Source organism: Cygnus olor, chromosome 1 (assembly GCF_009769625.2).
Source record: "Cygnus olor isolate bCygOlo1 chromosome 1, bCygOlo1.pri.v2, whole genome shotgun sequence".
NCBI classification, from domain to species: domain Eukaryota; kingdom Metazoa; phylum Chordata; class Aves; order Anseriformes; family Anatidae; genus Cygnus; species Cygnus olor.
This window is the reverse complement of record NC_049169.1, coordinates 2,235,549-2,262,638: the sequence shown is the minus strand read 5'-3', so window position 1 is coordinate 2,262,638 and position 27,090 is coordinate 2,235,549. Positions and strand designations below refer to the sequence as shown.

Sequence of the window (27,090 nt, the reverse complement as noted above, 5' to 3'; positions counted from 1 at the left end):
CTGCCCAAATTTCTGCAGAAGATTTGCCTTCTCCAGCGAGAGCTTCTGAGGCTAGAAAGCTGCTCTGCAACCCATGTTAGGGAGCATCGCCCCAAACTCTGCTGCTGGGAGAATTGCTGAGATCTTTTTCAGTGAAAGAAATAGTACAGAAATGAAATGCAATGTACTTTATAACCTTAAAGGTCAGTTTTCTTGTTGCTTTTTTCCCCTCTCACTTCACATCTCTCTTTCAATTCCCACCCCACCTCTCTGTCAAAGAAGAAGAATATTTGCCAAGCCAACTGGGCAGACCTAGGCACACAGCCCCTGTGGGGCTGGGGCAGGATTTGTGCCTGGCTCCAGCAGCGCCGGTATCTCCTGTGCAGGGTTTAGTGCCAGTGACAGGTGATGGACAGACGGGAAGCTGGGAGCAGTCACTGTCCTTTGAGGCAGTTAATCATCTGAGAGCTCCTTCCTACCACTGCAGAGCCCTCGCCCCAAGGACTGACAGCCAGTATTTTGCAAGTAGTTAGCCACCTAATTCCCATTGATTTTGGATCTCTCCTAGTGCCAGCGTCATCATCTCTCTGATCTGTGTTGATTTTGGTAGAAGGTAGGGTGCCTACGTGTTTATAAACCTCAGTCCCTTACTCCTGATGGTCTGGTCTGTAAATTCACAGCTGCCATGATTAGGAAAGAGCATGTAGTTAAGAGAAGCAAACAAGAAATGCAATCTTCCCTTTGTCAGAAACCTTTCTTAAATTGCTTCTTCCCTCAAGCAAGGAAGTAATCAAGTGTTGGCCGAGGTTCCTCTTCTATGTCTTGATAAGACAGGTTTTTTGTTTTTTGTTTGTATGTTTTTTCATCTCACCTCCCTCCCTCCTGTTGCAAGAGAGGGAAGCAGCATGCTCACGTGCTGTGGCAGTGGACCAGTAGCTCGTGGTCAGAACTATCAGCTGTGTAGTGCTCTCTCTACCTCTGTTTGAGGCTGCGGAAGACAGAGGCAACATCCTTGATTCACGGGAGTAGACAGAATCGTCCACCTCAACTAATCCACTAGATGCCACTAGAAGATGAGATCTCTCGTTTGGTCCATGGAGTCCTGAAGTGGTTGATGTTTGAAGGGCTTTCCAGGAGAAGTTTACATCGTTCACTTATACATAACCTTTGCTTCACTGTATTATTTGCAGCGCTGGGTTTCAGTTCCAGATGCGTTGGCAGCCCCATCACAGCTACCTCACACGGTTCATAGGAGTCCAGCAAGGAGGGAAGAGAACACGGCTCAGAAACAGAAAGCATTAACCTCATGTTGACCTACACCAGTGGGAAAGTGCCGTGTTTCAAGGCTGTCTGTCAAACGGTAATTTAAATAACACTATAAGGCTTCAAAGATGGTGGTTGTTCAGAAGGAAGGTGCTGTGGATTTGGAATTTTCCTGATTATTTTCTGCGGAGCTGGCATTCGATCACGAGCTGCTCAGAGTATGGGGCTGGGCACTTCTGGGGCTTCTAGTAGATGTTTTGTTTGTTCACCTGGTTAAACCTACTTGGTTTCAGGGAAGACCGACCTAGGTTCTGCCACCCTACTTATAGGACTGGCAGTCAAGGTGCTTGAAGCCCTGACAAAGTTTATTTTAGGGGCAGGATGCCCTACGTGCTTTGTTCCCCAGGGGAAGGCTGGAGACGGAAGGGACAGACCGGATCCTGCCCCATCACTTCCCTCCTGGTGGTGTAGGACAGTTAAATGCCTCGTTTCTATCCCACAGGAGAGCGCATCGCAGGAGAGCTGGTGGCTGAGCCCTTACTTCCTGCCTAAAGCAGGTACCTTGGAGTAGTTTGAAAAACTCAACTTGGATGACTCAAGACATGCCAAAGAACTGCAGAGAAGATAATTGTCTCCTTCTTTCTAAAACCAACATGAAGATAGTTACCAACCCATTGAATCACTGCTGTGAATCAGGAGAGTAAAAAGGGAACTTGACGCTCGTGTGTGGCTTTTTTCAGGAGATGCAGTTTTCAGGAGATGCAGTTGTGAGACAATTGAGCCCTAATGCACAAAAATATGAAAAAGGAGGAGGCTGTTTATGAAGCCCCATTCTTATTGTTCCATAATAGCACAGATCAATCGTTCTTTTCTGTTGAGCTCTGTTTTCTAATAACCTGCTTTGCTGTCTTTGGGCTTTCTTCCCTTTCATGCTAAATAAAATTATTTCCATACCTTGAAGATGATACCCAGGTAATAGCTATGCTGTCGATCTCCACATAATCAAGAACTTTTGGGAAGGACCGTACCATCTAAACCGCTTCCTTTTCTCCTATAAAAGTTTGCTCGGATGCTCAGGATGGAGGAGGCAGCATTGATTTGCAAGCTGTGTTGATTGCTTGATTGTTGTGGCTTCAAAGCCTGTATTTTTTTTTTATATTCTTTTTATGGTTGCATAGATTAACGTGAAGTGGCTCGCTAGGAAAGGCACTTTGATCACAGAGAGGTGCTGAAGAATTGTTCGCTACGTGCCTGGAACTTGTTTAGCTGAAAAGTTTGCACTTGCAGAGAAATAAATGAAGTTGTCCTGTGCTGAGACAGGGGATAGGAGGGGAAGAGAGGAAATAGGAAAGATTTGCCCAGGCTAGCTAATGGTACTCATGGGTTTTGGGTGGCTGTGGTTTCCGTTGGGACTAGATTAGCGTATCCTGGATGTTTCAGGCCGGATTTACTTACTCACTAAGCACAGGGAAAATCTTTCTTCCTGCTAGGATTTAAAGTGTATCGGGGCTGAGGATGAAATGCTTTATGGCAGACGTGGCTCCGAAACAATTAGGTAACATTTTATGGTGCTCTGCAGTGACATTGCAGAACACAAAGTGTAAGAAATCTCACCCTCTTCAAGTACCCTTATTAGAGGCAGAGAGAGCTTTCCCTCCCTTGTTTGAAAAGAACAAAAAACAAACCCACCAACTTTCTTACTAAGAGAAGAACTGATTTTAAAAGGTGCAAGGAGCCTCTTCCCAGATGCTGAGCTACCTCCTCTCTGATGTGTCAATGTCCTTCAAGGAACATATCAAGAGAGTGAGGGGGATGTGATTCATCTTTAAACGGGATGTTGAAGAGTAATAACTTGCATTAAATCTTGGACCCTTATGGAGAAAATTGTTTCAATAAGAAGAAATTAGGAAAAGGAAGTATAAACACTATTATTTCCTTTTTCTGTTTCATAGAATCATTAAGGCTGGAAGAGCCCTCCAAGATCATTTGGTCCAACCATCCCCCTACCACCGCTGTCACCCACTAAACAATGTCCCGAAGCTCCACGTCCAACTTCCTTGAACACCCCCAGGGATGGTGATGAGAAATGAGGGAATTGCAGGATGTCTGAGCTTTTTTTTTTTTTCATTTCAAGTTAGGATCAAGCGTTTTCCTTGAACGTGGCAGTCCTTGGTTAGAGGAGGTAGCGAGCATTGCACTGATTGCAAAGTTGTGGGTCAGCATCAGGGAGTGCCAGGGAACCTTTTGCAGTGTGAGTTGTGGGCCATCTAACTTAAGATATGGCTTCTTCGCTGCTTCAGCATACACAACAGGCATAAGAATATTGAAGAGTACTTTAATGCATTTGCGAAGCACATTGAGACGCTTCCTGAAGACCGCTATTAATCCTCAGCATTGTTATCATGGGCTTCAGTATGTTTTCTGAAAAGAGTAAATTAGGGAAATACAGGTAGACTTCAAATTGTTGTAGACAGCTTTGAGCTGGAGTAACTTCATGGCAGAAAAAAACTCCCAGCCTGGTCAATTAAAAATTATATATATTGATGCTGAACTGTTTGAGTTGCCATAATGGATCAGCAAAGCGTAAATGTTCCTGGGAAATTCTATAAATATCTGAATACCTTCAAGAAGTCGCAATACCTTTTGTCTTAATTTAATAAAAATGTCTTCTTTCTTTTACCTCTTCTTCTGGATAGAACAAAGTACCCATTGTTGTCTTTCTGGGGCAAGGAAACTTGATGTTATCATTTTGAGACCTGCCATGTCTGCAGATAACAGGGTGTCAGCACTAAAACTGGGGGGAATCCATGGCGAACATTTCCCCCAGAAAAATACCAGGCAGAATGGAAACTTGAAGCAGTGTTAATGTTTGTTCAGACTCAAAATGTGTGCAGAGTTTCTGGCTTTCGTGGTAATCTTGTTTTTTCATACTGAAGCATGACATTTTCGGCTCCATTTCAGAACCGTTCAGCTGCGCTCCTAATGGCCCCGTCTCTGACTCCCACTCACAGTGGCATTCAGGTGGGCACACTTCATTGCTAGCACAGCGTGAGGATGTCATTAGCTCCATGACAAATCTCACTTCACCTCAACTTTTTTCTTCTTTTTTGGTCTCATAATTTATTACCAGACAGATTAAATCAGCAAGCCAGTGCTCTTAAGAAGGAACAGCTACAACAATAGTACTTTGACAGCTGTGAAACGTTTAGTGTTTTTTTTCTAGTGCCTATGAAATGTGGCTGTTATAATTTCTTGCCTTAAACTAAAAAAAAAAAAAAAACAGCCCTGCAATACAAATGAAAGAGTTGTGTGGTGTGGCATTGCTGAAGCAATGATGTACGCCTGGTCCAGATGGTTATTGGAGAGCTGCGTGCATCGGGATGTTGTACATCTGCGAGCATGGATGGCTAGCCCTGTAGTCAGTGCTTATGGTGAGCTGTCATGGCAATAAAGCTGAGCGCTTACATGCAGCTTAAAATCTTCAGTGCTCCCTGGGAATTAGGCTGTACAGCTCCCTTTCCCTAATGAGGTGGATCGTTTTCTTGGAGTCTGCTCGTGTGGACGTGGCATGTGTTTGGGACAACCCAGCGGTACCGTGTTTGTGTGCTTAGCTCTTGTTTGGTCCAGAGACTAAGCAACCTGCCTGGCTGATAATCATCTTGAAAAGGGGAAAAAATACTCCAAAAAACAGGTGTTTTTCCCTCTCTTCCTTCATTTTCTACCTGTTTTCTCTACAGCCACCTGGTCAGGAGTCATTGGTTTCTCCATAGGTCGGATGAATGATAATTGACCTCCCTGCAAGAGATGTTCTTGGCAGGAATCCATAAGGATGAAGGGGTATTAAGACTGTATTTTTTATGGACGTGTCTGTTGGGTCTACAGCACAGAGCCTGGTCTGGGACATTGTCTGCATGGGGGGTATCACGTTGGTCAGTCAACATTACGGCGCGTTTCAGCCCTTGGTGCCAGCAGGTACTAGAGATATCCCCGTGAACAGGCAGACGATGCCATTGTAAGCTCTTTTTTTGCTCCGATTTGGGCTTTTCTCCAAGTGTTATCATGACAAAACACAGTAAATTGTGGTAAACAACAGCACTGCACCTCCATGTGACAGCTGGGCATGAGTAGGGTTGTGCTAACATTGGGCAGCTGAGATGCAATTTGGGGTCCATAGGCATATGATGGCAGCGTCGAGGGGTGTAAAGGTAGGAGGTGCTGTGCAGGCTGCCGTACCTCTTGTGGTGTTATTGGTATGTACGGGGCATCATCGGGAATAGGATTTACATCTCCGTGTGATTTTTCAAGGTAAAATATTTGAATACAAACACAATTACTTCCCCTTGTGGCTTACACCTACATATGGAGCCTTCGTTATTATTAATTGAAAGCTAAGAGCTGAGAAGATACAAAGCATATTTTTCTGTCAGGGCTGGTGCGCTGTTCTTCCCACATCTTGCATAATGTGGCCAAGCAGAAAAGACAGATGGCTTCATTCCTCACTAAGGAGTTCGTGCCAGTCAATAATATTGATTAGCGCGGGGTGACTTGATGTAACAAGAATAACACCCGTCCTTAATTTGAGCCCGGATTTCCTTCTTCCTGCCTCAGTAGTTCATGCTTGGATGAATTCCTCAATAAGCCTGTTAAGAGACAGACCCCGCTGGAAATTGCAGGGTGTGACGTTAATAGGGGAAGCAGATAACTTTCTTTTCCTAGAAGTTTTGCCTCTTTTCTTCCACGATTAAACAGTCACATTGTGCAAGTTAACTTTTTTGGATGAAAGCTGAAATTCTTGAATTTCCTTTTCTTCCTTTTTTTTTTTTTTTTGAGGTCTCTCTAACTGTGTTCAGTAAAGTGTTATAAACTCGGTCCTTAGCTGTTTCTTCGTGTTTCACGAAACCTTAAGTTAACGTGGCAAGTACCAAGAAGCCCCATGTCCAAACTGTGTGCCCAGGGAGCTGTCAGCTCACAGCCATATAGCGAGCACAGGTACACATGGTTTGCTTGGGGAGTGCATCTAAGCAGCCTCCACAGCCACACACATACAGCGATCATATAACAGGGTAGGTAGGGCACTATGCACAGCATATAGACTGGTGTCTGTAGGCAAACACCCACAGCCTGGCAGTTAGGAAGCGCAAGGAGCTGCTTCTCTTCGCTCTTCATTCACGTGGGGACCTCGGACAGTTGATTTGTCCTCTGTGTTCCCTGGTTTCCTCGTTGATTCCATAGGGAATTTAATCTCTTCCCCTTACCAAGGCACAGAAACAACATCTTTGGCTCTGCATCAGCTTGTACAGAACAATCCTGACCTGGAGGGACTGTTCTAGAGTATGGAAGAATTGGCGTAGATGACCAGTCCTTGCTGTGAGGTTGCTAACAGGAGAGCCAATTAACTCACTGAGGAACTTTTTTTTTTTTTAAACCTTTTTCTTTTTCCCTTAATGGATTGGTTTTAGGTAATGGCCTGAAGTGCATAAACTTCACTTTGAAAGAGGTTCGGAGTCACTCGGTGGTTGTGTTCCTCCTTCTCTTGCGCTTTCCAGTTTGAAGATATTCTTCTTCTCGTTTCAAGGCAGACCGATGTCAGGGTCAAAAAATTCAATAATCTGTTGGTGGTGTTTTTGATTTCAAGTACTTTGTCATTTTCCTGCCTATAAAGCTATCATAGTAATGTGATTAGGTTCTGTATTTATTATTATTCAATCATTAAGGAGAGTTCACATGCAAAATAAAAATGGCTTAATAACGTTTGGGATAGAGACTTTGCCCAAGTTTGTATTTCGGGTTATTTTTGGGATTTTAGTCCAAAAACTTAGTTGATAGGGTTATTTGTCAGATGATACCAGTAAGAAAATTGTCTGAGTTTTGTGACCAAAAATACAGGGACATTGTATGGTGAATTGCTACTAATTTCAGAATCAGATTATTTTTTTTATGCTAATATGAGAGGCATCAGACCTGTTCTCTTAAAAACGTGCCCTTCTGGAAGGGCAACAAGTAGTCTTCATTGGTCTCAGGAGATGCAAGAGTTCTAAGAAATTGAGATTTAGAGGGAGTATTTGTTCTCCCCCCTTTCTCCTGTCTCAATATCCTGATTTAGAGTATCTTGGTGTTAGGAGCTGCCTTATGGAAGTGACTTTGCTTCTGCTGCGATGACATGAAGGTGGCTGTTTCATGCCACTTGAAACTCTGCAGTCTGGACCTGAGGTGTATAAATTACACTCTCTGAGCTTGTTCTACTTCCCAAGAGTGCGCCAAACACAGCACATTTACTTCTCCATAGCTGAGAGCCTGTTTGTACGCAACTTTCGCTTGGGCGATGGAGTCTTCTGCTAGGAAATTACAAGACTCGCTGCAGGAAATGGACTCTTGAGAGCCCCAAATGGACTCTTGAGAGTAGTGTTAAATATAATAACATTTACAGACATGTCTAAATGTTTAATTATCACTTAGTATCTAAAAATCAAGGGATGTTTGGATTCTGTTAAACAACTTGTTATGTGTTATTTTCCAGGAGGACCGGATGATAACTTAATTGAAGGTGGAGGATCCAAGTTTGTCTGCAAACCAGGAGCCAGAAACATAACCATCATCTTTCATCCACTCCTCAGGTAAGTGAGACTTTCTGCATATTTTTTCTATTTCTACAGATGTAAATAATTAGAATAAATGGAATTAACCTACTTTATTTATGGGCACATTGCGGGTTCTGTGGTAACACCTCCCAGCAATTTCTGTATGTATTTTTGGGCTTGTAAAGCTGTTGTGCACGTGTTTAAGAAGTAAACGCTAGCTGACCTTGTCACCAGTGCTTGTTTCATCGTTTTCAAGATAAGCTAGAGCTCCAGTGGGACTGCTTGCCTGGGCAACCCCTTTCCATTGAACAGTGCAATTTATTATTGGCCCACGCAGGGAAAAGTTTAGTTGCAGCCTGTCAGAAGTTATTTATCACTTACCCATTTGTCCATTATGCTTATTAAAAAGTCAGAAGGATACTTTATGAGCTGCAAGGTAAGTTCATTCTTTGATAAACAATTATGGTCTATGGACTGCAAATTAAATGCCTGGTCTAAAGTGCTGTGCCAGTTACTAAAATCACAGAAATTCATAGCTTACCAAGGACTGCTGGAACTTTAAACAAGTCTATAACACATCACCTCTCACCAAGTTGCTCACCTCTGGTGCTTTAATTTTGCTCTTTTTACTTTGCAGTCTAGCAGTTCATTTTCTTAGTTTTTGCTGGAATTAAATAATATGACTTTTTTGCTCAGTTAATGTCAGTCTTCCACCTCTGCTTTTTCCTTGCATGGCTTTTCTTTATCATCAGACGTGTCCTTTCCTATTCAGGGCTAGCATCTTCAGAGAGCACTTCCCTCCTTTGCTCTGTTTGCCTTACTCATTATCATGAGTCAGTCAACCAACAGGGCATTTTTTCTCCAGCACTAAAAGCAAGCAATAGTAAAAGAGTAATAAAGACAAGAAACTGGAATCTGGTCATGAGAGCAAGGTTATTCTGAGTGTCATCTCAACAGCTGAGAACTGGTCAGTTGTGACTTCTTGTGACTTAAAAATGCAGAGGGAAAGTGCATTAATTCTGCAAATGTAAATTTTTGGTGTCATGACACCAGATATTTCAATAATCTTTAGAACAGCACTGGTTGTGAAGACATTAAAATATGTGACGTACTAAAATTCGTTACAGTGTTTCAGATCTTCCCTAGAAAAAAGGGTTGTGTGCACTGTACGCTCTTCATTTATTGGTGGATGCCTATAATGATAATTTCATAAGTGCATTTTATTTCAACACCCATCTCTTTTGAAATGAAAGAAATATGCTGAAAATTATTTTCCTAGGCCGTAATGTATGTTTTTCAACTATTTTATTGTCAGAAAAGGAGGTGTGGTTAAGATGCAATAAGCTATTCAAGATTACCACTAGGACATAGAATTTGGTCCCTTCATCTTAAATGAATTTGCAGGCTTCTTTCAAGCTCAGAGGGGGGTGGGAATACTCTTATTTTTATTGATGAGTTGCTTCACATTGATTTAGAAACTGGTGAGATGCTTTTTGCTTTCTGTTTGCTTCTCTGCTTCATTTTTTTCCTCTGTTTTTGCCATCCTAGTCAAACATGAGTGCTCTGCTTTAAATAGCACTCCTCACAAACACTTCACTTTCAATACCAGCTTGCAAGATAGGCAGTAGAAATAATTTGCTTCATAAAAAATAATTACATCAAGATTAAGGTATCTGCGTACAATATATTTTTCTTACTAACCATCTGCAACATCTTCACTTTCGTGTGTTGAGTGGTGCATCAATAACTGCATGGAGAAAAGGAAAATACTCCATGATCTAGCTTACCTTTTTCTTACTGTCGAATGGGATGAGTTTGTCTGTAGGTGAAGAATGTAGAAACTTCTAAAATGTGATTTTTACCTGCCTTAATAATCCACAGAGCATAGCACTGGATTTCTTTGGGCAATAAGTGCTTTTAGGGAATTCTGTTCCTGATGGGAGTCAATAGCAGTGACCTGTCCTACCCCACCGACTGGCATAACCACTGACTCCTGTTAAAATTGGCTGTATGGTGCTGGCTGTCATTTGTAAATGCTGAGTATGGGGGATTTGCTAAAATATCGATACGTGCGATAATTTCTGTCACATCATTTTATGTGTCTATTGCTTCTTGGTTAGATCTTTGCCACCCTTTTCTAGGCATTATTGTATTAAGTGTCAAGCTCTCCAGGAGGTAATTGCTGCAGAGGTGTGAAGTTTTCACTTGCTTTATTTTCCATTTGTTTTCGAGGCTGCTTATGGCCCGTCTCAATCATCTTTCATCGATGTTGCCAGTACAGGCTTAAAATGAATCTGTTTTGAATTCAAAATGATCGATATTTTATTTAGAAGATTTTTTTCTTATTTTTATCAAGTTCACATAAGTACGTTGGCAGGGAAGTTTTAACACTGTGTGGACTAGCTGATTTTATTAGGATGCTGAGTGCTTCTTAAAAGTATTAAGCTAACTGGATCACTGGGAAACCAGACATTGGTGCGATGATTTAAAGGCTAAGCATCACTTTAAGTGGTGGCTTTAAAATGTAATTCAGCAGAGTAATGTGAAGTGGAGAGTTGTAACCAGAGCATTCATATTCATCAGTCTGAATTAATCTCTTTGTGCTACTGATAGAAAAGTGTCATTTTCCATCACATCAGAGAGTTACAGAATTGAAGAGCTAAGTTTACTGGTTATAATAGCCTTATTTTGTATCCTTTTTTGTTTGCAAACTGAGACTGAGCTTGGATCCAGACCCCTTTTGAAGAACTCAGGAGTCGGCAGGCATTCAGTGGGCTGCACGTTGGTGCCCGTGTCTCCAGTAACAAAAGTTCATTTAGAGGAACTCTTACCTACAACCACAGAGAGTCGAAGGGCAGATACGTCCAAGTGGTTTTCAAAATCTGCCTTTCCTCAAATTCATTTAGAGCAACAAGCCGGAGTTGGGAAATGAGTCGTTATGCCGTTTGGGATGTGGGCCCTTAATTTCCACTAGGACAACTGAGATTCACCAGGCCCCAGATTAATTACCAGGATATAATGACACCACCACACACATAATGAATGAATAGCGAATTTTTGGAAGACAAGTGGGTATTCTAGTGGAGATGATTACTGGGAATAGATTTTACTAACTACATATGAAAACTAATTGCATTTACAAATTGAAGAGGAACACACATCTGATTCTCCTTAATTACATATTGCGGGAGGTGTCAAAGTATAAAAGTTACCAAAAGAGTCCAGTTGCTTTCTTCATCCTTCATTGCTAACCAGCATCTGCCCGGATCGTTGAAGTGCTGGTGTTATTGGTCTGTGGACTGACGTCTCCCGTTGGAGGAAGGAAATGTGTGGGACCAATGCTGAAGCCCTTACGTTGTGGAATATTGAACAGCCTGAGTGATGTCTGTTGTAACATTTGTTTGGTGGTTGGTTTTTTTTTGTTGTTTATTTGTTTCAGCTGGCATTTGAAAGGCACTTGGCTCTTCAGGGTAATAATCATTCTACATATGCTTTATAGAGTATGTTTATTACCAGACAATTGAAGAACAGATGTCTGCAGTCTTGAGGCTTAAGGGGGAGGGACAGGAGGGGCTCGAGATGGAGGGGATGATGGCATTTTGAATCGTGAAAGCACCGCTGATGCTAATGCAGTTGAACGTTGTTTGGATATTGGGTATTAAAGCCGCAAGGGTATCTATTTATTAGTATCAGCCACACTTCATTAAGATCAAGCAGCAATTAAAAGGGTTGTGGAATGGAAGAGAAAGCAAAGTGTTCATTGATTCGGAAGAAGCAGTCATTTCTTCATGAAACTGTATCCTTGTGAAGAAGGGCTCTAGAATGGCTAAATTGACTTGGCACCCTTTACCTCTCTCTCGACCAGGCAGTGTCTGTCATAGTGTTTCAGTCTTTGCCAGATGGGAACAAGTACACCGTGTCAGCAATATGTAATCCCTGCCTTCATAGAATCTTCGATTTCAAAGTGTGGACAGTAAGAAAGTGAAAATGAAGTGTTGATTTGCGTACCAAAAAAATCCAGCCAAACGACAACAACAAAAACCCTACTGATTTCACTCCAGTGATGATGTTTGAGGTGCAAAGACTGAAGTTTAACACTCAGTTGTGTGCAGTGCTCCAAGGCATTGCAAAGTTTGCCAATTCCCATTATATCAGGCTGCTCAGAGGTTGGGAGTCGGGGGGACAGGCAGTATACAGTTTGACAATTTAATTTAACAATTGAATGATTATGTTCATTTAAACTGGTTGGTCCTTGTCGTTTACAGCAGTAGCTTTTCAACTGTTAACATTTTTGGAATTTAATTTTCTTTCGTCTGTATTAACAGTGAAAAAAGAGTGATTGCTCTTTTAATAAATAAAATTAATGCTTTAGGGAATAGTCATGGAGAATAGTAATTTTCTTTCGCTGCTTGTTGATACCAGTGTTGCTCCTCACCAGCTGGTGGCAATCTGCTCTAAACTGCTGAAGGTCACCTTTCAGACTCCACTGGTAACCTGTCCTTGGGAGGGATGTACACGATATACAGGATATATACGTACATGCAGGTACATATGTTTTAACAGTAACGTCTTAGCTTTCCATACTTTAGAAATAATCATGTCAAGCTGCTATTTAATACAGGATATGTCAAGATGAAAGGTACTGTATGTAGAGTTTTAATCCTCTGTTTATTTTCAAAATGTTAAGAAGCAATGGCAAAGACCTTGGCAGCTCTCAGGGGGCATCTAAGTCCTTTTGGCCTTTGCGAACATCAACTGTTGCTGCAGTTGAGCAGTGTTCGTAGCTGCATACCTGTAATTGATACGAAGCTGTGCGTATAATTAAGAACATGTGTATGTCACTGATAATCCCTCTTATTAGTTAGTTTTACAGCTGTAATAGTAAACAGCTAATTTAATTTTAAAATATGCTGTAATATCTTACAGTGATATACTATAAAATTAATATTTGATACTGCAGAATGTGTTACTTTGGAAGCAAAAGGAGTGTGAGAATTTGATTAGTTTGTTAGTTACTTTTAGTATGTTGAGGGTATGTTAAATGATACCAGGATGGTTAAGAAAAATGTGTGGCATTTTATCAGTCTAAGAGTAATATATTATTATTGAAGTAGGTGGAAAATGTCAAATACTCTTAGGGCACAGATAATGGTAAATAATGAGAGCTGATGTTTTTAGCTTTTTGAAAGCGAAGGACTCGATTTTAGAGAAATCAATAAAACTGACTCTCAAGTTAGGAGATGGAACTTATAAAATAATACTGACTGACTAAAGTCTGTATTTCCCAATGAATAATATTCAGAGGAGAAGGGGTTAAGGAAAAAAAAAGATTTAAATCCAAGATGCTCTTACGTACACAGGAAAACATCATTTGCACACTTTTAATGCCGGTGACCCCTTCAGAATATAACTATCCAGGTTTCATGCATAGTTTAAGTCTTGCATTCAGACACCCCTTATCTTCAAAAAGAGGGGGGAAATACCACTTAGCTCATCTAAATCTTGCTTCTGCAAGGTAGGCAGTATTCTCTCTTTACTGAGCAAGGCTACTGAGGCAGGGAGATCGTGCCTTCCTGCAAGGTCTGCAGTGAAACAAGGCAAATGGGGCTCAAATCAGGAGGTCTCGACTGCTGCTTCTCCTTATGGTACCAGTAGTCATCGTGCTGCTTAATATTCACGTCTTTATTTTGGAATCGTTAATACTTGTCCTTGAATGTGACAGGTGCTTGATGCAACTTTTCATACACTCACTGTTTACTTCAATTGACCTCAATCGCAAGCAACAAAATCTTAAGGGAGCAATTTGACACCCACCTACTGAATTTTTTTTCTCCCCCTGGTTTAATGAGTGTTTAGAAGACATTTAGTTGATGAGTTCCTTGCTGTTGACATTTAGTACTTTATATCTGTCAACAGCAAGAATGAATGTTTCTTGCAGGCGAATCCTAACTCTTTTCCTTTTGACAAGCTCTCATAAAGTCTGCATTGCTGAATTATAAAGACACATTTCAGAAAAGCTTGTTGTTGTGACACTGCTAAGAAAAGGTTTAGTTCTGACTGAGGCCATTGCAAAAATGGGACGCGTGCACGGGAAGGGGATGGGGAACAGCTTCATGTTTTGTGCTTTTTTTATTCCCCCAATGCCTTATGAGAACTGACAGTCCTACTGTGTGTGTCTGATTAAAGACGACAGTTTATAAAAACCTTAAGGTAAGGCTGTTCATTTTCGATGACAGAAAATAAAGCGATCCCCCCCACCTCCCACACAAACAAAAACTCTTACACGCCAAAAAAAAAACCTCTTAATATGTGATGCATTGATTTTATATTGTCTGTCAGAGAATGTGCTTCAGCAGATCAGTCAAGTTTTGAGTTTTCAAACATGCTTCATCCATACAGGAAATCAACAGCCTGTCAGAAATTTCACATCTTTCCAGCTCCTCCTTTCTGTCGGATGAAATACAACCTGAAGCAACATAGAAATTTGACATTTGCAAGAACTTGCATTGAATAGCTGAGAGCAGCATTCATTCATTTCCATGATAGCTAATTACTTCTAACCCATATTATGTTCATCAAGCCAACAAAGTAGTTTCAGCTCATTTCTTAATAGAAACACTGGCTAGGTTAATTCTAGCAATTTAACTCATGTTTTCATGGAGTAAGATTAAAGTTCCCTATATTGCTGAACACTGTTATTTTCATTGTAGTATAAGTAGAGATTTAGTCATACAAGTTTTCAGTGACTTATTTATTCCATTTGAATACTGCATGACAAGACCTGAGTCATGTCCTGACAGCAAGTCTTGAAATACACCAGCAAACCTTGTGTAGATCTGCTTCTTCGTGCATTCCCAAAGAGATGATGAGCATCACTGGTGGATGTATGTTAACAAGTTGGCAAAAAAACGTTGATTGCATACTGGGTTGAGAATAGTGATGGGGTTTCCTCCAAGTAGAAGAGGTGATGTTGGACTGGAGAAAGGCTATTTTTGACTTTTTAAGCTTGTTGTAGTGTTACACCAAAATTTAAAATGAGGAAAAGCCAGCATGGTGCTATGAAGACATTGTTAATCTAACTGATGTTTTTACCAGCACACTTATGGTGAAATCAATGGTTATGAAATGTGGTTGTATAGACCAAACTAATCCATTATTACTGATCCTCTTCAATAACTTAACTAGCAATTACATACATAAGCTCTCTGGTATCTACAGCTTTCTTTGGTGTTAGCTAACCATTCCAATGCATTGTTCAGGTGAATCATTATTATCCTTAACTCTGCTGAGAGATGGATGTTCGTGGTAGAACTTCCTTGTTCTTGAGTCTGCTTGTTATTTTTCTGTACTGTCCAAGAGTCTGTATCCAGCGCTTTCTTGTTACGGGTCCATAGATTTTTCTTTATGCAATGACCACTTAATTTTGTTACACCGTTGCAATATATGGTATAAATTTTGGGGGGGAAAACAAAAAAAATCAAAACAAAACAAAAACCGAATATTTAAACCCAAGGTGAAGCTACAAACAAGTTAGACATTAATAATCTCCCTGTCGGGCAGCTTTGTTGCTATTGAAATAAGCTTGAGCCAAGACAAAACCGTATAAAGTTTTATACTACCAAGGTTTTATGTGATCTTTGGCCTGGAAATAGCAATAGCAATGCTGTATTTCCTGTGCAATAAGTCAGCAAAAAGGGCTAAAAATGTTGAGAACCACAGACTAAGTTGAACCATGTCTTTCTACATCCTGGTGTAATGAGCCACCAGAGAAGGCAGAGTGACTCCATGTCCTTATGCAGTCAATTTATGTTACTGTTAGCGGCTGTGTAGCAGTTTCTCTCTGCTGGTGGGTTTTATTTTCCTGCACTGACTTTTTAAAAACTTTACTTTTAGCTCTGGTGTCCATAATTCCCAAAGGGAATGCATAGGTCAGAGCCGATCTAGTTTTCCTGATACTGACAGCTTTTGAGTTCTACTTTTGCTGTTTCCATAGATCATCATTTGATGCTGAAACTTCTGCTGCTTTTGTTCTAGCTCCTATGAATGCAATTCCTAGCTTTCCATTTGAGTTCCTGTTAACAGCTGAGGTTAGAAGTCCAATGTTCTCCGTTACAAACTGGCCTCTTCCAAGCACCAACTAGAAACCTGAAATCACTTCTTTAAGTATTGTATTTTTTGTAGGTGATAGTAGCTATGATGGCTGGAAGTGTACTGGGTTTAAGTTGGAGGATTTAGGTTTTTGGGGGGTACTGCAGGGGTGGCCTTTTGGAGGAGACCAGGGGCTGCCCCATGTTGGTCATGGCCTGTTCCAGACAGCTCCAAAATGGCTCCCCCCCTCAGGACACAGCTGAGTCCATCAGCAAAGCCGGTGGCACCTCTGTGACAGCGTAGTTAGGAAAGAGCAAAGTACTTCCCAGGCAGTGAGGAGTGAGGAAAAATTGTGAGAGAAACAGGCCTTGTGAATGCGTAGGTGAGAGGAGAAGGAGAGGGAGACAGTGCTCCAGGCACACAACAGAAGATCCCCCGCGGCCTGTCCTCTTGCAGCCCATGGAGGACCAAAGGAAGGACATTCCACAAGGAAGGAGACAGTTTTCTTTAAATTCATTTAGTGGTTCTTGTCCAATACCAGACCTAGCAGGTAGTCAGGGAATTCCTGTTGTATTTCTACACCATGTCACTGGACCAATAATTCTACATCAGAGCATTTCCTTACCCATGAGTAAAATAGGCAAAGCCTCTGAAAGGCGATCCTACTAGTATATTTTCCAGTGTATTTTACCTTACAGACTGTACAAAATGTGTATTTTTCTTTAAGAGAATTCAATATACTTGAAATTCTTTGGCTTTTTTAAGCTCTGTTTTGATGTAAAATTTTGTCTATTAGCTCGCCTCTAGGAAAAGTTATTTTATTCCTTTAATCCAGACCTCTCCAGCACGAACATACAGGCCGCGGCAGTGACTGCCTGATTTGCTGTTGGTGCTTTACCCAGGCAGACAAACGAATTGGTGCGGATTATTGTAGCGGGGACCCGTGAGGTGAGACATGTAAAATGCATAGCTTGCTTTCAAAAGAAGCTTAAGTCTTGTGTGAGTTCAAACTGGCTGTAAATTATAATCACCCAATGGCACCTTGTTAGCAGGACAGGTGCAAGAATATGATTAGAGATGGGGAGTAACCTTCCTTTGTTACAAGAAGGTCATCTTTTCAGATTGCAGCTGAGAGTGAAGGAAAGGAGCTGGTACAGTGGAAGCATGGACCAAGGATCACGTTTTTAGTTATTTATTTTTTAACCGGTTAAGTGTTAAACTGTTACACAGAATGTTCTGCAGAAGTTTGTAGGTGTTATATTCAAGAAATAGGAGATGAAATGTGATTGAAAGGGGTCTTACATGCACTGAAGTTTACAGGTTTTTTTCTTTCTGATGTTTTCCTTTTCTCCCCCAACCCCACCATGGAACTAGAAGCATAAGCGTTGTTTTTCTTAGAATCACAGAGTATCCTGAGTTGGAAGGGACCCACAAGGATCATTGAGTCAAACTCCTGGTTCCTCACAGGACCACCCAAAAATCAAACACTGCCTGTGAGCGTTGTCCAGCCTCTTGTCCCCCAGTCTGTACGTATCCAGGGTTGCCAATCCCAGGTGCAGAATCTGGCACTTGCTCTTGTTGAACTTCATGTGGTTGGTGGTTGTCCGGCCCTCTCATTTTTCAACATCTCTATGCAAAGGTGTCTCTGCCCTCAAACGAGTCTGCAGCTCCTCCCAAAAACTTTCTGTTCAGAAAAGCGTTTAGGAAAGTTGGAAGGGAAGATTGGATCCATTTATTTAATTTGAGGATCTTAAGTACAAAATGGCATAATCTTGGAATACTTTAGGGATCCTGAGTTGTATGCTGAGATACATGTTCAGTGCTTTGGCTTCTCAGGCTGTATGAAACTGTTCAAGCACAAGGTAAGGGTCCCCTATGCAGGAGTCAGGGCTTTTCTGGCAGCTCCTCTGGCACTGGGGAATGAACTTCCACAGGAACTGAAACTTGCTTTGATGTCACTAGTTTTCATTTCCAATGTAGTAAGTACATCTCTTACACTAAAAAAAAAAAAAATAAAATAAAAAAGCATGCAAAACAGCAGAAGAATTCACAAGGCATAGCTGGCCCCCCCCCCAAAAAAAAAAGGCACATTTTTTCTTTTTTCTTCCAAAAAAAGAAGCAAGTTCTAGGTTTGCAATCTGTTTATGGAAGTCATTCAGAAAATACATCAATGAGGGCTTTCCTTGAGCGTAGTAGAGGAAATCCAAGGATGAAAACCTAATGTGGTCTAAATCTGAGTTACAGTATGATAGTCCTGAAAAGTTTAGGAGAGCTAATGTAGTTATTTTCATAAAGCTTTATAAATTTTTGATTGAAGTAGAGTAGAGCTATTTTGTGATTTAAAAAAAAAAAAAAAAAGTGATTTCTGTGTTTTGTGCTTGCCTTTATCAGTAAAGATACAAAACCCAGGATGACAGCTTTTGGGGTTCCATTTGCCCTACTGAGCTTTATATTTTTAGTTTTTAAATTAAATTTATTTCACATATATGACGTGTTTAAGTATCTTCTGGGAAAAGCCTTTGGTAGTGAACTGGTGTTCTTATGTACAAAATAAAATTCTGTAATTTGGGGAAGTCCAGCAGTTATCCCAGCTAGAGCACAGAGATGAATTTTGAAAACCTCCAAGTACATTAACAGGGGAAAAAAAAAAAAGATTTTCAGAGTATTTAGTCTTCATCTATGATTTCAGGGAGTGCTGTGTGCTGCTGGGGCGGCAGGAGGAAAGTCCTTGCAGCACCGCAAGAGCTGCCTTGCAGGGAAGTCAGCTCATGGAAGAGCATGCTTTTCAGCCACTGAGTCATACACAAAATAAGCTTTTGGTGGAATGTTCCTTTGGGGTTTCATTTAAAATTCTGTAATTTTTAGCAATCTGCAGAACAGTCGTAAATAAAATTTGCAGGGAAGAAGTGGGCCTTTATTTTAGTTATTTTGGGTCCCCGGCATCTTGAATACCAGATAGATTAGCAGTAATTGCACATTGCTTAATACCACTGCTAAGCACTTCTGTAGCCCCTTTCATCTGATAACTTGCAAGCTTTTTATAGACGTCAATTCATTAACACCTCAGCGTGAAGTGTATTGCTCGGTACGTGGGAATCCTGGCTCTGTGACAGCCAGGGATGAAGGCGTTGTGGATGAAGCGGTGAGTTAAACAGTCATAAATTCTGTGCGGGTTTGGAATAGGTGGAACGTAACTGCAAGTCGTAAATTCCCACTGTTATTAATCAAGGTCCAGACTTTTCCATTTTGTTGTAGCTTTGCCTCTGGACAAATGGGTTTTGCTCTGGAGGGTGACAGGTCTGTGACAGCTTAGTTCGGCTGGGAGAGCGGTCCTCTAGCCTGGCGCTGAAGGCTGTGCGGGCAGGGTATGTATACCATGGGTGATCTGGTCACCTTCTCCATTTGAGGACCACATCTGGTGAAAAAGTGGCTTGAATGCCTCGTGCAAGCTCTGAGCAGCTTTCTGCACATCTCTGTAGCCCCATCTTTCTCCCCTCTGCGTATTCCTTATTCAGACCCATCTTTGATTGTGCTCCCTTTTTCACTGCTATAATTACCGATTATTAAAACAGCTTTTTACCCATTTCTTTCTGTATTCCCCTTCCGACCACGTTTCAAACCACTTCATCCATCTGTGCCTGACTTCCACGCCTGTAAAATAGGGATGTTCATCCTGCACTGGCGTGGTGGTGCAGGAGCAAAAGGTGAATCATCTCGGAGATGCTGAACAAACAGCATCATGAGGGACATTAAATAACACTGGTAGGCTGTGAGCAGACCTGTACACTCCTTATAGCAGAGATAGGAACCTCTGTGTGAAATACAAGTGAAACCTTTGGATAACATTTATTAGATATTGGATTCTTCATTAAATTTTTAGTCTTTTAATTTATTTACCACCTCTGTCAAGTGATTACGTATGAAATTTCCACTCTGATTCATAATTCCCGTGCAAGCAAACTCCTGTTTTTTTTTGCCTTAAAGCAATGTGACCTGGTGGGAATGGGAGCAGGAAAAGGATGAAAAGGATGCCCTGGCTCTGGGGTGGGTTCCTTGGGCACATGAATGCACCCAAGATGAAATGCACAATAGCAATTTCTGCTCTTGTTTATCCACTGCTGAAGCGTCAGGGCTCTTGGGTGATTTGGTGACTTCGTTTCATTCGGTGGATTTATGTTATTTTATTTTTTTAAGAAGCTGTTGGAGCAAGCGTGCTGGATGTAACCATAAAGAAAAAAAGAAATAATGCTAAATGTTGAACTGAAGAAGTCAGCTGGGAAATGCAGGTCTGCTCCCCCCTCCCCTTACCTGTAATTTAAGTAAACAAGTTCTTTCACCTTTATGCTTCGGTTCTGACATTTTAAAACTGGAAGGAAGGAAAGAATGGGAAACAAAGATGTGTTCATTTAATTAAAAAAAAATAAATGTATTTTGCCCTTGCTGGTAGGATGCTGGGGTCTGGTTTTGACCAAAGTAACAATACACAGTGCAAAGGCTGTTGCAATACATTTTCATCTGTTTAAACAGAGGTATAGCAGGTTTTCCTGAGCAGCAAACATCACCAAGGGCTTTTAGTCTTTTTATTTTATTTTTTTACTGTTGTTTTGTATTCCTGAAAGCCGATTTTTTATTTTGGCTTTGAAAACGAGAATATTCTTTCTCGAGATGTCCTGAAATCTGGAGCACCTGCTGGGAGCCTCTTAGCACAGGAGTGGTACCCCCTCCTGTATGGAGGCAGCAGAGCCAAGTGGAAATGCTCTCAGACCGTGGATCCGACACCGCTTAATCACCTCTGCCTCTGCTCCCTTATCTACGAGTCGGAGATAACGTTTATTCCGCGGGTCCATTGAGTAGTTTGTCATCTGTAGATGAATAGCCACATCAGGCAGCTAGCTGTGCTAGGTTGTGTGGGGTTTTATGGTCGGTTAAGTGATTCTGGGCTCAGGGACAGGGCATTAACAGGAGAGCACGAGGCTGGGTTTCTGCGGAGGTAGGCTCCATGAATCACAGCTTGTCCAAGCGTTATGGATGTTGATTTGAGTGTATGGACACCAGTAAATAGTTTTGTTCCTGGAGAACATCCAGGCAGTGACATACGAGTGGGAATTGAACTTTGGAAATGGACCTTCAGGTTCAGGTGCTGCTCGTGTTAGAGGCAACTTGAGGTTTTGGGAGCCCAGTGGGACAGTTTGAGGCCATTGCCTTTGTTCTGTCTGTACCTTCAGGTTGATGAGTTTCTGATTATTTATATATATATATATATATATATATATATATGGAAATATTAAAATGTTACAAAATACCAGAAGCTAATACCACCTCTTTTTGAGTCTTTATTGTGACTTAAGAATCAATCCATGTAATAATAATTGAAACTAGTGGCGTAGTGGTACCAGGGATGCTAAATGCTGTGTTAATCATTTATCGGGATAATCAAGTGGGGCTGTTTAACATCTCTGTTGGTGACATGGACAGTGGGATCGAGTGCACCCTCAGCAAGTTTGCCGATGACACCAAGGTGTGTGGGAAGGGATGGCATCCAGAGGGACCTGGGCAGGCCTGAGAGGTGGGCCTGTGCGAACCTCGTGAGGTTCAACAAGGCCAAGTGCAAGGTCCTGAACCTGGGTTGGGGCAATCCCAAGCACAAATCCAGGCTGGGTGGAGAATGGATGGAGAGCAGCCTTGAGGAGAAGGCCCTGGGGTGTTGGAGAATGATCAAAGGGCTGGAGCCCCTCTGCTGTGGGGCCAGGCTGAGGGAGCTGGGGGTGCTCAGCCTGGAGAAGAGAAGGCTCCGGGGAGAGCTCCCAGCGGGCTGCCAGGGCCTGAAGGGGCTGCAGGAGAGCTGGGGAGGGACTCTGTGTCAGGGGGTGTGGGGATAGGACAGGGGGAATGGCTTTAAACTAAAAGAGGGGAGATTTAGATAAGCTCTGAGGAAGAAATTCTTCCCTCTGAGGGTGGTGAGGCCCTGGCCCAGGCTGCCCAGAGGAGCTGTGGCTGCCCCATCCCTGGGGGTGCCCAAGGCCAGGCTGGATGGGGCTGGTGGGAGGTGTCCCTGCCATGGCAGGGGGGTGGAACTAAATCATCTTTAAGCCCCTTCTAACCTAAACCATTATATCATTCCATGATTTTATAATCTCTGAACAGAACTGCTGTTATTTACGTTTTCTAGGCAGTCTCAGTTGATTCATCATAGGAGAAAAAGGCTTCAGAGAAGACATAGACTAGCAGTGCTATGTATGCTGTAAAATTTAATGAATGGTCAGGTACTGGCTGAGGATCCTAGTGATTTTAATCATTTTTCTTGACCTTTTTTCAGTTAACTCATTTTTTCTGCAGCGTTTGTAAAGTTAAAAACAACCAAACGTTAACACTCCATAAGGTCAAATAACATTGCTGAATAAGTATAGATCCTTCAGAAACTGTTACTTGGATTTGGGATACCCAAGTTTATAATTTCTAGCACTGAGGCAGGTAGCTAGCTCAGTGGACTCAAGATGTTACATCGATGTAATTGTTTAGAATATAAAGGAAAATTTCAGACCTCCTAAGAGAGAAATAACACTAAATACAACAAGGAGGGAGAAAGATTGGGAAGTGTCAGATTTGCTTCTCTTCTAATAAGTCTCCAGGGCTTACAGAGGGCGGAAAAAAAGTCACCATTCGTCTGCATCTTGATGAAGATGAGTGACAGCCGTGGTCGGGTCTGGTTGATGGCCAGACAGCGGATAGATCACAGTGCAGAAATGCAAACTGCTACACGGAGAAGGAAAGCTTAAATTTTCTGAAATTTTATAATACTACAGGGAGGAAATAAAATCAGCCTCTTCTCCTTGATCCTTACAAATGATGGAGACTAGTCTTCAGGCTGAAGCCGTTCTTCATTTAGTTTTACAGGGGTGTGTAGTTTATCACTGCGATTCATTCCTCATTGTGAAAAGCATCCCTCCTGCTACATGCCGCATAATTGATGTTAATGGAAATGGGGTTTGCAATTCACTCAGAAAGTCAGACTGGGCTTGCACTACTTGCAAATCAGTAATCCGAACTGAAAGCGAATTGTTGTTTAAAAAAAGTAATAAAAGTTAATTAATTGCAAGGAATCTCTAGGTTGTTACTTGCTATTTTCTTAACATCCCTATTTCTCTCCCTCTCCTTCGCCAGGCTCCCGAATCATTGTTCTGTCTCCATCCCCAATAGCATTCTTCCTAGTCCTCATGGCACTTTGAGTATTGGGGGGTATTTTCTGCTGCCAATTCACCAGGGTCAATCTTTCTTCTGTAGAAGAGGTGCCAAAATTGTCGCCTGTGTGATCTGCTGATAAAACAATTCATCCAACCTCTGCTCGGCTGCTTTTTTCCCCAAAGTCCCCTCTGCACCCTCCCTATCGCGTACCCAGGACTGAACACGGGTGCTGCTGTGTGGCTGCTTACACAGGCACGTGAAACACACGTTTTTCCTTGTATGATGGGAGGAGATCAGTCACATGCATCCCTCCAGAGCCTCCTAAAGAAGATGTTTGGCGTCTCCTCCGTATTAAAAAAATAAATAGAAGTTGTCAAGGACGGAGAGCTATTGTTAGTGTAAGCAGAATGGGTACTTATTATCAGTTTTAGATACGCCCAGGCCAATAGTTAAATGTTTTTCTCTGGTTAGTTTGATGAAAGGCAGTAATAGATTTAATTGCTGGTTGTCATTTATAATGTAGTATATGCAGTATTTGAGTTATTCTGATAATGTGTTGTAATTACCTACCATCAAGTGTTTTTACAATGTTAAAAACATGATCTTTGAAGAAATGTAGCTAAGTTCTTTGAATTGAAGGCAATAGCTATTGAGAGTACAATATCATTTAAAAATGTCAATCACGTAAGTTAGGTAAACAAAATGAAGGGTGGTTGGCGGTTGTTGGTTTGTGTTTTTTTTTCGTAAATTTTTCCAGTGCCCTTAAACCTTCCCAAAAGCTTGGCAGAGTAAGCAATGTGCCTGGAGGGCTAATAAATAAAAGCTATTTCAGAGTTCCCTGCACACACGCCCAGGCTGAAAAGTATTGTGTACCGCGCATAAAGCACTATCCAGGAAGCCTCTTTGTGTTCAAACCCAAAGGGATTGCTGTTCATTTTGCCTTTGCTACAGTACCAGCTAGGAGAGAAAAACTCTCTCAGGTAGGGCTGCCCCTAATTCTGCATGAGAAATGAGCGTCCTAAATGCTAGATGGGGCAAAGTTTTTAACAAGGCGGAGGTTTCAGTTTTCATTGACCTCATGTATGCACGCAAATGAGTCAAGAGATGCAAGCAGAACATTGGTGGTTGAGCTACCAAATTTGTGTGCTCAGGTAGTTCGATCGTGTGCCTGGTCTGGCAAAGGATGAGGGAGGGAGAGAAAAAAATCTCAAGTCTCATGAATACAAGCGTGGCTCCCGGACCTTCACCTACTGCTATAATCTTGATGTAGAACACCCAAATTCCTGAAGTTGTTTAATCAGCAGAGTTGAATTTTGATGAAATGACGTGCTACAGCCCTATTACCACTGCAGAAATTAATTATAATTCACAGTAATGCCTTCCGCTTGTGAGGATTAACACTGGTGAGCTTCAACCTTTACACAGTCTTCCCATTCTACACTTTGCAAAGCAGGCTGTAAGGTGGAAGCATCCCCGTGTGGACAAGTTAAACTCTTCAGATACCAAATTTATTTGTGTAACAAAGCATCGCATGGAAGATGAATTAAAACACCACATACATATTACACATTTTTAGTCTAGATCGTTGATTAATAGATGTAAATCGACTAAAAAATGAGCTTTTTTTTTTTTTCCACAGGGAAGCAAATGATAAATTTATGGTTTCGTGATGGGTTTCATACTGCAAACCCAGACTTTCCCCTAGCCTATGGCATTTAAGAAGTGATTGTTCCTCTAATTTAACATATGTTGCCAGAAAAAAAGATGAAAAGACCAATGGTGTGAAAAGATGAAAAGACCAACAGAGATGTTTTTCTTCATCCAAAGTGAACGTGAAATAAAATCTTTCTTATGGTTCTTTTAAATTCCTGAAGCTCAGGTAGATCTTATCAGAGACATGCCCATGTTTTAGGGGCAGTTTAAAATATGTTATTTTCCTCTCCTTTTCCTATGAAATCAAACCGGGATAACTGGGGCTGATGGTGGATTTTTACAGAGCTTTATAGACATAAATCCCTCTCTGGATGGAATTAGCATCTGGCACGAGGAGAAGACGATATCAGTGTCGCTAACGGGCATTTTCTGAGACTTCCCTGCGTTGGGTGGCAAGTCCCAGCAGCTCAACACCGAAACAAGTCAAGTTGTCAGAAGTCATTACTGGTTGTCACTTCATAGACTTCAAACTGGAGTTCCCCCTTTGGAATTTCAGTGGAAAGATTTTGTTGTTGTTCTCCTTTAAGTGGGACAATCAGACGTTGTGCATAAACAGCTGGGATTTAACCCGTTCATAGCTTTTTTGGCTATGGTTGCAAAGAGATGGTAAGTTTAGGGGGTTGAGGTTTGGTTCCATGCTCAGCCAGGGTCTTTGCAAATTTAGTAAGTCTTTTTTCACTCAAGTCCACAAGGATTGATTTTGAAGCTTGATTTCAGCAGAGATACAGGCCTCTTGGATGTGGATAGAGGAGCTTCGCTGAAAACTGTTGGTTTAGGAAGTAGCAGCTTCAATACATTGGGTCTGTTTGTTCCTTGTCATTCCGTATTGCTTTCCCTCTGTATTTTTTTTTCTCTAGTTAGGCTCAAAATAGTGTTATTTTAGTAAATTAGCATTTTAAATAAGTTGCACGAGGAAAGAGCGTAGTTGCTGTGTTCCCATGGTTCTGTACAAAGCAAAGCAAAGCAGGGCTAAGTGATGCTGTTTGTCTCTGTTTATAAACGGGTGCCCTTTCCGTGGGTTTATTCCTTAGTTTCTAATTGGGAGCTTTTTGATTGTTAATTAAGCCAGTTTGCCTGATGAAAGGAAAGAGAAGACTGATTAAGCAGGATGTAAATAAGCTAATATCTCGTAGTGCAGGGTTTGTCAGGAGGTCTCTCAACTGGGTCTGTCCTTAAAGGCTGCTTCTGCGCATCTATTTCAGCTCGTGAATGTTCTTTACCCCTCTGATTTAGCCCTTCTAGCAAAATCCCTCCAGAGCTGTGGTCACAGGCAAAGATTTCCTTCTTCTTCCTTGGCTTCTTCTGCTCCAGGTCCATGTTGTAGCTATGCACTCTCCTCCAGGGCATTTGCTGCTCCAGCATAACCACTGAAACAAAAGTCTGTTTTTTTTTTTTTTTTTTTTTTTTAATATATTCCTCTTCTATTCCTTTCTCTAATAGAGTGGATTTGGGGAGCCTTATTTAGATTATTTTTTCCAGATTCTCAGATACAAAGTGCTGCCGCTACCCAAGGGCGTTGAAACTGGTTTCTAGGGAGTTATTTTTGTAAAGGATTTTTTTGCACAGAGCCATACAGAAATAGAAAGGTTTCGCTTTAATTTATATGCTTTGAATTCCCAAATTTAAAGGACATATCAGTAATGGTTTGGTACTCTAATTAAATACCTAATTATGTTGAGCTCATTTTACTTTTTTTTTTTTTCCAGTTTCTGGTGGCTTTTACTGTAACAATCTTTGTTGTTTATGAAATTCAAAGCATATGTTTGAATTCTTCCGTCTCCTGTGTCTTACCATTTCGTTGCTCTTTTTTAGAACTGACATATAACTTTAAAAATAATTGCACAATAAGGAATGCAGTGCAGTTTTTGAAAGGTACGGAACCAGTAGGCATCCCCTGAAGAAAAAGAAATAGAGAACCAGAGTGCAGCTGCAGGTGGGCACAGAGCAAGGAGCCAGCTGGTTTTGTGAGCATCAGAGAGGTTGGGGGCATGTAAGAGCCATTTCCTTGTAGCTTGTGGTTTTATAATTGTGAATTTTGTTACCCATTAGATGCAACATGTATTGAGGGGGAAAAAAAAAAGAAAAAACTAAAGCAATAACACAAAAATCACCTTGAACTTGGCCCGGAGGTGCTTTTTACAGTAAATCTTTTGACATTTTTGATATCCATGTCATTACAAAGTTGGGGTGAAATTCCCACGTTGTATGACAAGCCACCCCGGGGAGACCAATTGTGTCACAGGCCGTTAATTTTCATCATTACAAAGGATAACGTGGCTTTTTCCTT

At 41.4% G+C, this 27,090-nt stretch overlaps 1 protein-coding gene across 6 annotated transcripts in view; it reads left to right on the top strand.

Annotated features, from left to right (window-relative positions):
* EXOC4 (exocyst complex component 4) overlaps positions 1-27,090 on the top strand; it is a 382,143-nt gene that overhangs the window by 172,492 nt on the left and 182,561 nt on the right. For all 6 annotated transcript variants that reach the window (XM_040546059.1, XM_040546040.1, XM_040546051.1 and 3 more), the window contains one exon: positions 7,760-7,856. In XM_040546059.1, coding sequence (XP_040401993.1) covers positions 7,760-7,856 — 97 coding nt within the window. The remainder of the gene's footprint in view (positions 1-7,759; positions 7,857-27,090) is intronic.